General features: G+C 39.0%; 1 protein-coding gene across 1 annotated transcript; it reads right to left on the bottom strand.

Moving 5' to 3' along the window:
• Positions 1 to 1,061: 1,061 nt before the first annotated feature.
• LOC128280394 (uncharacterized) lies at positions 1,062 to 1,745 on the bottom strand. Its single transcript, XM_053018542.1, has one exon. It carries the CDS (start codon positions 1,743 to 1,745, stop codon positions 1,062 to 1,064), a length of 684 nt encoding a protein of 227 aa, XP_052874502.1.
• Positions 1,746 to 10,244: the final 8,499 nt, after the last annotated feature.

Raw genomic sequence — 10,244 nt, forward strand, 5'->3', positions numbered from 1 at the left:
TTCTAGAAAGAAATTCTCTCTCTAGGAAGACACTAGTCCGAGCAACAAACACTTTGTTCTTAATGGGATTAAAGAAATAATATCCTTTGGTTTCTTTTGGATACCCCACAAAAATACACTTTTTAGATTTGGGTTCAAGCTTAGTATACGTCTGACATTTAAGATAAGTTTCGCAACCCCAAATTTTCATAAAAGACATATTGGGACGTTTCCCAGTCCACATCTTATATGGCGTCTTTTGAACCGATTTAGATGGAACATGGTTTAGTGTGAAAGCAGCTGTCTCAAGTGTATTCCCCAAAAGGAAGTCAATAGATCAGCATGGCTCATCAGGGATCGAACGATGTCTAACAGAGTTTGATTTCTTCTCTTAGAAACTACATTCCATGGAGGAGTACCAGGAGGAGTAAGTTGTGTGACAATCCCACATTTCTTCAAAAGATTATCAAACTCTAGGCTCAAATACTCTCCACCTCAATCAGATCGAAGTGTCTTGATAGTTTTGCCTAGTTGATTTTGTACTTTATTTTTGAATTCCTTGAACTTTTCAAGGGCCTTTGACTTATGGCGCATGAGATAAACATACCCATATCTACTGAAATCATCAGTGAAAGTAATGAAGTAGTGAAAACCACCCCTGGCCTGTGTATTTACTGGTCCACATACATCAGAATGTATCAAGCCCAATAAATCACTAGCTCGTTAACTTTTACCAGTAAAAGGAGATTTAGTCATTTTTCCCAATAAGCAAGATTCACATATTTCAAATTGTTCAAAAACAAATGAATCCAAGAGACCATCTTTATGGAGTTTGGATATGCATTTTTCACTTATGTGACCCAAACGACAATGCCAAATATAAGTTTGATTTGAGTCATTTATTTTAGATCTTTTAGTATTTATGTTGTAAATGGGATTTATTTGATCTAAAATATAGGGGCCATTTATCAATTGTGCTGAACCATAGAAAACATTATTGAGATAAAAGGAACAACAATTATTCTTAATAATTATCTCAAAACCAATTTTGTCTAAACAAGAAATTGAAATAATGTTTTTAGTCAACTGGACACAAAATAACAATCCTCTAAACATAAATCAAATCCACTAGGCAAAGATAAAATGCATGTTCCCATAGCTAATGCAGTAACTCTTGCTCTATTTCCAACTCGCAGGTCCACATCTCCTCTAGCCAAAGTCCTACTCCTTTGTAGTCCCTGTACAGAAGTACAAATATGAGAACCACAACTAGTATCTAATACCCAAGAAGTAGTAGTTGATATATTAATATCAATAACATAAATACCTGAAGCAGACGTTCCGCTTGTTTTGGTCTTCTTGATTTCCTTAAGATAGATAGGGCAGTTCCGCTTCCAATGTCCAGTCACACCATAATGAAAGTAGTTTCCTTCCTTAGACACCCCACCTTTAGATTCCAGTGCAACCTTTCCTTTTCCAGGCTTGGGCCTACCCTTCCCCTTAGGCTTTGTCTGAACTTTGGCCTTTCCCTTTCCCTTGTTGTTACGGACCATCAGTATGGGCTTGGGTCCAACCATTTTCATGTTGCCTTCAGTAGTTCGTAACATACTAAGCAACTGTGGCAGAGTCTTGTCAATTTCATTCATATTGAAATTGAGGACAAACTGGTTGTAGCTATCTGGCAACAATTGCAGAATAACATCAGTGGCCAACTCTTGGCCCAATGTAAACCCAAGCTTAGACAGGCTTTCAATATAGCCAATCATCTTAAGGACATGAGGTCTTACTGGGCTTCCTTTAACCAGCTTACATTAGAATAGGGCCTTAGAGATATTGAACCTCTCTTGTCGTGCTTGCCCTTGATAAAGTTCTTCAGGTGCTCGATCATATCATAAGCAACCATGTCCTCATGTTGCTTTTGAAGCTCAGGATTCATAGTGGCAAGCATAAGACATCCAACGTCTACCATGTCATTGAGATGATTCTTATGAGCATCTCTATCAGCTCTCGAGGCATTTCCGGATGGTTCAATAGGAAGTGGTTGTTCAATGACATATAATTTCCGTTCTTGTTTGAAGACAATCCTCAAGTTACGAAACCAGTCTAGAAAGTTCAAACCATTTAATTTGTCCTTCTCAAGGACCGATCACAATGAGAGTGTATTATTTGCAGCCATAATATATCTATAACAATAAAATATGCGTCTGAATAAATTTACCATGTTTATATCAATCATTAAAAGGACTTTATTAAACATGTTCCCACTATTTTATTTCAAAATTAATAACCCTCATATATTAATTTCGGAAAAACTTTCTTAAAAGTATTTCTAGTGGGTTAAGGTTCCATATTTCACCTCTTCTTAAGTCAGCTTTGGCTTTACTCTCAAGATTATTGTTATTTAGGTAAGCGATCATTTGCTAATTACATCTTATGTAACTCCTACAATTTGGTGAACAACTCTTGTTCTAATCATCTTATGATTTATCCAAATTACTTGCCTCTAGTTTTTTAATCCTATTAGAGTAACCTAGTTAAGTCATTAAACAATTTTTAACCAGCAAATATCACTTGTTTATTCTTCGCGTTTAACCAAGATAAATACTAGTACTCTGCTTTGGCATGGCCTACATAGTATTGATCAAGGCCTTAACGAAGGCAAAATTGGAAGGCCATGAGGACTTAATATTTTAATAGAGGGATTTTATTAAAGATGTTGCATCTCACCAATTATGGTCTACTTCAGTCCATTTAATCTTTTAATTGATCTCATCAATTAATGAGGCTTATTATTACCTAATTTGCATGCTTCAGACATCCATAGCATCTCATACATGAATAAATAAAGTAATAAATAAATGCAATAGTTACAGCCCATAAACTATGGTGGTTCATCCCAAGCCAATGGGAGACCCAAAAGGAAACCTAAAGGTGAAAGCCGTCTCACAAGCTGTTGATCCACACTGATTGGCCCATCTTCCTTCTCGTCAAACCCATAGAAACTTTTGCAAATTACAATATGCAGAAACTTTGTTTTACATACGAAGGAGTAAGATGAGAAGAGAAATATAAAAGAATAATAATAAGGCACGACACGCAGGCTTTTAATCATTGAGGTTTCATACCGGAACAACCCTTGTTCCACTAGCCTGTTTACTCTTACTGAACATTGTAAATACAACCGTTGCATCATTACAGATTTGTCAAAGTTAACATAAAACGAATAGGCCATAACACCATGATTAACATTTAATCAATTATCGAAAGAAACAAATATCATAATATACTTGGACGATTTGAATAGTAAAAAATGTAATGAAATTAAAGCATGCATACAATTATATCACCCAAGTATTTAAATCCGAGTCCGTATCACACAAGTGGCTCTGATACCACTGTTGGAATGCGGTGGCCCCAAGGCACAGCTGAAAAATAAAATTTCGGCAATCCAACCATGAATCCATGTGCGAGGAACGAATTGGGAAAGTAAAAATAATGAAAATGGTTTCAAAATTACCTAAACATCAATCTGAGCAGACAGCGACGCCTCGGCAATGAGAATTCCAAACCACTATCGAACCAAGTCACAACTTTTCAGATGCCGACCTCTACGTTTTCCACCTCGTTGACAAACAATGGAAGAAGTTTCCAAAACGGTTTTAGAGATTTCTTTGTCTTGACGGCTGCTAGACCACTCAAAAACAAAATTAGGTTTTTTTTAGGGTTATTATCTATATATATAACCCCCTTTTAAATTTGGTATATTTATATCGAATATTTTAAAATAAATAATTTAATGATGTTTTAACCGAAAATTATAATTACATTAATTGTAAAATAGATTTCGATAAACTATATTTATTTAAATTTATATCTGAACCAACTTCATATATTGATAGAATTATGTTCTCATTATGTGTACAACATTCTTGTACATATAATATGTTCAATATTTGATTGCCCAATTAAATTAATTCTATAATTAATTTAATTCATGTGACAACCAAAAACAATACCAACTATGTTTTATTCTGATCATCTCAACCATATGGTGTGACCCTCTAGGCTCTTGTAATGTTAGCAATAACGCTAGAACGATTCTAATGTTAGATACAATGAATGGCATATAACAATGCATCATTGCTACCTAAGTTACAAGAAGTCATGATTCGACATAACCTTTTGTGATTTATCTTTCATGCATTAATCATTAAGTCTTTTATCTCTGGAATGAACACAAGTCATGGAATAGTCACACTTGCATAGTCCATCTCATGTTTCTTGATATCTTGAGTAGACTATGATATACAAATAAGTATGACATCTCATATCAACTTATTTAAGCATGGCTATGCATTTCTAGTCTTACTCAATCATGTGGCCTAAGATATTACTCCTATTATGTAGGAGGGACCTATTCTATATAGATCAACCATATCCCTCTACATAGATTGTGGTATATCCAACATCAGCCTTTATAGAACAACTAGTTACAGTGTACATTTGACTTTATCAAAATATACAACTTACGATGTTAGGAAAAAGATGATCTCAAGTCTGAAGATCATATACATATTAATCACTATGAGTAATGTTGTGACAATTACATAATAATCCAAGAAACATACTCATAGCGGGTCAGTCCAATATGTTGTTCTCTAACACACATATTTATGCATTGATTTTGACACTCTATATCAATGACAACTCTTTATCATCAATCAACTACATGTTAGTCTCAATGCATTATTGTTGTCTTAGTCAACAATAATACTTGACTAAGGATCTTTAGGACATTGTTATAAAATAGTTTATTTATACACACAGAAAGAAAAACTGGATTAATAATGGAAACGTCTTATATTAAAACATGATAAATCAGGTATGTTATTACAACCATCTCATGATTGATATTTGGGCATACTCTTACAAGAACTTCATAAAATTTCTAATCCAAATAATACGTAAATCAACGATGATTGCTAGAAGGGGTGCAAGAGGCCGTGGTTGAGGCCATGGAAGTGTTAGGGCTGGATCATCGGCATCGGGCCAAATGCCCAATATTGGAGTAAGAGAGGCTCCAGCCTCACTCGTGGTTGAGACCGGACCGTATGATCAGGCCGCGGGGAATGATGTATTGTTGCAGGCAATGCCGAGGATTTTGAAAAGGGTCGCAGGGCCCAATAATGGCACGGGAAATCGGGGTTAATTCTGGAGTGACTTCGATCAAATAGGGCTGAGATCTTTAAGGGCGTGGCTGGTGTGGCTCCTAACGTGGCTAAATACTGGTTGGAGGCCACTGAAAGGATAATGGAGGACTTGGACTGTTCACCTGAACAAAAGTTGAAAGGGGCAGTGTCACTACTTAGGGAAGAAGCTTACCAGTGATGGCTGACAGTGAAAGAGGGCACCCAACTTGAGCAGGTCACTTGGGAGTTCTTCAAAACTGCGTTTCAAGGGAAGTATGTCGGTGCAAGTTATGTGGATGCTAGAAGGAAGGAGTTTCTGAACTTGACCTAGGGGAACAAATCTATGGCGGAGTATAAGGCAAAATTTCTACGCCTTAGTAGGTATGCAAGAGTTATGGTGTCAACGGACTATGAGCATTGCGTTAGGTTTGAGGATGGTCTTAGAGATAGCCTTCGAGTATTGATAGCTCCACAAAGGTAGCGAGTTTTCTTGGAGTTGGTAGAGAAAGTAAAGATAGCAGAGGAGGTGAAGTGCACTGAGTGCCTAAATCGGGAAAAAGAAGGGGGTAAGAATAAAAGGGAGGCTGGGAATTCTGGTGTTGGACAGAGGCCTAGGGCTAGGGCCAGAGTTAATGGGCCAGTTAGAGCAGGACCCCCTGCTGTTAATCCAGGCGTGCCACCTTGTGCTAATTGTGAGAAAGGTCATGTAGGCGAATGTTAGAAGAGGATGGGAGCTTGTCTAGCTAGTGGATCCATGGAGCATAGGATCAAGAATTACCTTAGAATGCCAGGTCGGGTGCCAATTGTGGGCCGAGGTAGTGTCCAGACACCAAGGGGCGGTCAGCTGTTACCAAGGGGCCGTGGGTAGGCTAGAGGCAGTAACGGTAATAGACGTAGACGTGGAGCACCAGGCAGAAATGCTGGCCATTCTGAGGTGAGCTAGCCAGCTTTGGTTTATGCTGCTCATCACCGAGAAGACGGGGATGCCCTTGATGTGATAATGGGTATGTTCTTTATACATGAGTTACCTTACACTGCATTGATTGATATTGGATCGACGCATTCATATGTTGCATACAATATGACTGAACCTTTGGGTGATATGTTTGAAATTACTACGAATGAGATTACTGTGATAAGTCCGTTAGGCCAGTCAATGGGAGTGAATAAGTTGTTTAGGGAGGTACCTTTAGTGGTCCAAGGGGTTACCTTTTTAGCGAATTTGGTGGAACTTCCGTTTAGCGAGTTTGATTTAATCTTGAGTATGGATTGGCTGGTGAAAAACTGAGCAACCTTGGATTGCACTGCAAAGCGAATGGTGTTAAGAACGGAGGAGGATAAGGAGGTGGTGGTGATTGGTGAATACCGAAATTATCTATCGAATGTGATTTCGGCATTAAGGGCTGAGAAGTTGGTACAAAAGGGATGCGAAGCCCATTTGGCTTATGTTAGCGATACGGAGGCTAAGAGCCCTACTGTTAAGGAGTTGAGAATAGTGAGGGAATTTCCTGATGTTTTTCCCAAGGAGCTGGCAGGGTTGCCACCCAACAGAGAAGTGGAATTTGGAATCGAGTTGTTATCTGGTATGACTCCGATGTCCATCGCCCCTTATCGGATGGCATCGGAAGAGTTGGTAGAACTTAAGGAACAAATTTAGGAATTGTTGGATTGAGGATTTATCCGACCAAGTGTGTCTCTGTGGGGAGCACTGGTGTTATTCGTAAAGAAGAAAGATGGGACGTTGCGAATGTGCATTGACTACCGGCAGTTGAACAAGTTAGCTATTAAAAATAAGTACCCTCTGCCGAGAATCGATGATCTTTTTGATCAGTTTAGGGGAGCTTCCATTTTCTTGAAGATTGATCTACGTTTGGGGTATCACCAATTGAGGGTTAAGGAGGTGGATGTTTATAAGACAGTTTTCAGAACTAATTATGGGCACTACGAGTTTTTGGTGATTCCATTCGGGTTGATGAACGCAACTGCACTTTCATGGATCTCATGAATCGGGTCTTCCAACCCTACTTGGATCAGTTTGTGGTGGTTTTATAGATGACATCTTAGTGTACTCAAGAAATGAGGATGAGCATGATGCACACTTAAGGATTGTGTTGTAGATTTTGAGGGACAAGCAGCTGTATGCCAAATTTAGTAAGTGCAAATTTTGGCTAAGGGAAGTTACTTTTCTAGGACATGTGGTGTCAGCTGAGGGGATTAAGGTGGATTCTCGAAAAATTGAAGCTATGTTAGACTGGAAAACACCTAAGTCAACATTGGAAATCTGAAGTTTTCTGGGCTTGGCAGGGTACTATAGGCAGTTTGTTGAGGACTTTTCATTAATTGCTACACCTTTAACTAAGTTGTTGAGGAAGGGGGTACCTTTGATTTGACGGACAAGTAGCAAGAGAGTTTTGGAAAGCTTAAGAAGGTTTTAACTGAGGCCCCTGTGTTGATTCAGCCAGAGCCTGGAAAGGAGTTTACGATTTATAGTAACGCGTCGCAGGTGGGCTTGGGCTGTGTATTGATGCAGGAAGGAAAGGTGGTTGCGTATACGTCACGTCAACTTAAAAATCACGAGGTGAATTACCCAACCCATGACTTGTAACTAGTTACGGTGGTTTTCATGCTAAAAATATGAAGGCATTATTTATAGGGAGAGAAGTGCATAATTTATTCAGACCATAAGAGTTTGAAGTACCTCCTTACCCAAATGGAGCTAAACCTTAGGCAGCGTAGGTGGGTGGAATTATTGAAGGTTTATGATTGTACGATTGAATACCACCCTGGCAAAGCAAATGTGGTAGCTGACGCGTTAAGTCGTAGGGTTAAGTCAGACTTGAGGGCTATGATCTCCCGTTTAAGCTTGTTGGATGATGGTAGCTAGTTAGCTGTGCTTGAAGTAAAACCAGTGTGAGTCGAGCAGATAAAGAGTAAGCAGTTAGTGGATGAGACTTTGGGTGCTCGTTTTAGACAAGTAGAAAATGGGGAGACGTCAGACTTTTAGATAAATAGTGAAGGAGTGTTGTGTTTTCTTGGGAGAATGTGTAAACCAAAGGACAATGATCTAAGGCAGTCTATTCTACGGGAAGCGCATAGTAGTCTCTATGCTATGCATCCTGGCAGAAACAAGATGTATCAAAATTTGTGTTAGCTTTATTGGTTGCCTGAACTTAAGTTCGAGGTTATGGAGTTCGTAAGTAAATGCTTGATTTGTCAAAAGGTGAAGGAGGAACATCAGTTACCTTCAGGATTACTTCAGCCAGTAAAGATTCCACTTTGGAAGTGGGAAAGGATTACTATTTACTTTGTTAGTGGGCTACCCTTGACGCCTACTAAGAAAGACTCGATATGAGTTTTAGTGGATCAGTTAACCAAGTCTGCCCATTTTGTACCGGCCTGCACCAATTACTCGTTACAAAAGCTAGCTAGGTTGTTTGTGGCAGAGATTGTAGGATTGGATGGAGTGCCAGTTTCCATAATATCTGATAGGGAACCATGTTTCACTTTGCAATTTTGGAAGAAGTTGCATGAGGCATTGGGTACTAGGTTGAACTTCAGTATGGCATTCCACCCTCAAACTGATGGACAGTCAGAAAGGGTGATCCAAGTTTTGGAAGATATGTTGAGGGGTTGTGTAATTGAGTTCCAAGGTAGATAGAAAGACTATTTGTCGTTAGCCGAATTTGCATAAATAATAGTTATCAAGCAAGTATTGGGATGGCTCCGTATGAAGTACTGTATCGGCGAAAGTGTCGAACTCCAACATGTTGGACGGAATTGGGCAAACGAAGAGTTTGGGGCCCTAAGTTAGTAGCAGATACTGAGGGTAAGGTAAAATTGATTCGGGATCGGTTGAAAGAGGCCTCAGATAGGCAGAAGTCGTATGCTGACCTTAAGCATCGAGAGATTGAGTATGTAGTGGGGGACTTATTTTTTCTTAAGGTCTCTCCGTGGAAAAAGGTATTAAGGTTTGGACGGAAGGGGAAGCTAAGCCCAAGGTTCATGGGGCCATATCAGGTTATGAGGTGGATTGGGCCTATCACTTATTAGCTGGAATTACCTTCTAAACTAAGCCAAATCCCCGACATGTTTCATGTTTCCATGCTAAGCCGATATCACTCGGATCCTTCACATTCCGTGTCGGTTGAAGAGATCGAGGTTAGGCTGGACTTAACTTTCGAAGAAGAGCCTATACAAATAATTGGTCGTGATTTTAAGGTACTGAGAAGGAAGTTCGTCCCATTAGTCATAGTGCTTTGGCATAATCACAAGGCTGAGGAGGCTACTTAGGAACCTGAGGAAGCGATGCAAAATCAATATCCTCAACTGTTTGGATCAGGTAAAATTTTGAGGATGAAATTTCTTTTAGGGGTAGAGTTGTAACACCCTAAAAATCCCGAACTTTCTTTTTTTTTTCTCTTCGGTTTTGATAAAAGGTGTGCTTAATATTCCTAGTCAATAGGCCTTGGTTAAGTTTTGAGTTCGAACTTTTGGGTGAAGGAAATTATAGTCTGATAATTAAAAGAACCTTGATGGCAAGTAGTTTGGTTTTTAAATAAATGAATGAGGAATTGGACACAATGAGCCTTGTGTTGGAGTGGCAACTAACGTCACATGTAGGGCTTAGAGGTGGCATCACATGCATGGCAAGGAGGTTTGGGGTTCGAATCCCTCCTTGCTCTAAAGAAGGATTTATTTTTGCTCAATAAATGGCCAGTAGTGGCGTTGGATGTGAACTTTGAAGGGAGTGATCAGAGGAGAAATTTAAGGAAAAGATTAAGGAGTTATCAGAGAGAAAAGTTAGGAGATGAGGGGTGTAGAGAAGTGGAGCCGAATTGGGAATTTGGGGAGAGGTAAATTTGGCTATAGTATATAGAGGTGCCGATTTTGGGGATTCTAGGCTAATGCCGAATTCTCCCTTTTTATTTTACCAAAAACACTTTTCTCTCTAAATATCTAAAAGCCAAAATCCCTTATTCTTTCTCTTTTATTTTGTGCTGATTTCTTCCCATCATTTCTCATCAAACTCTTTTCTTTCTTGCTCCTAGTTACTTTCTCTAAAGCTGAATATCTTTT

The sequence above is a fragment of the Gossypium arboreum genome, chromosome 1, assembly GCF_025698485.1.
Source record: "Gossypium arboreum isolate Shixiya-1 chromosome 1, ASM2569848v2, whole genome shotgun sequence".
NCBI classification, from domain to species: Eukaryota; Viridiplantae; Streptophyta; class Magnoliopsida; order Malvales; family Malvaceae; genus Gossypium; species Gossypium arboreum.

What these genes read in the sequence shown, in the direction of transcription:
- LOC128280394 (XM_053018542.1), bottom strand. Translation starts at nt 1,745, where the DNA reads ATGATTGGCTATATTGAAAGCCTGTCTAAGCTTGGGTTTACATTGGGC.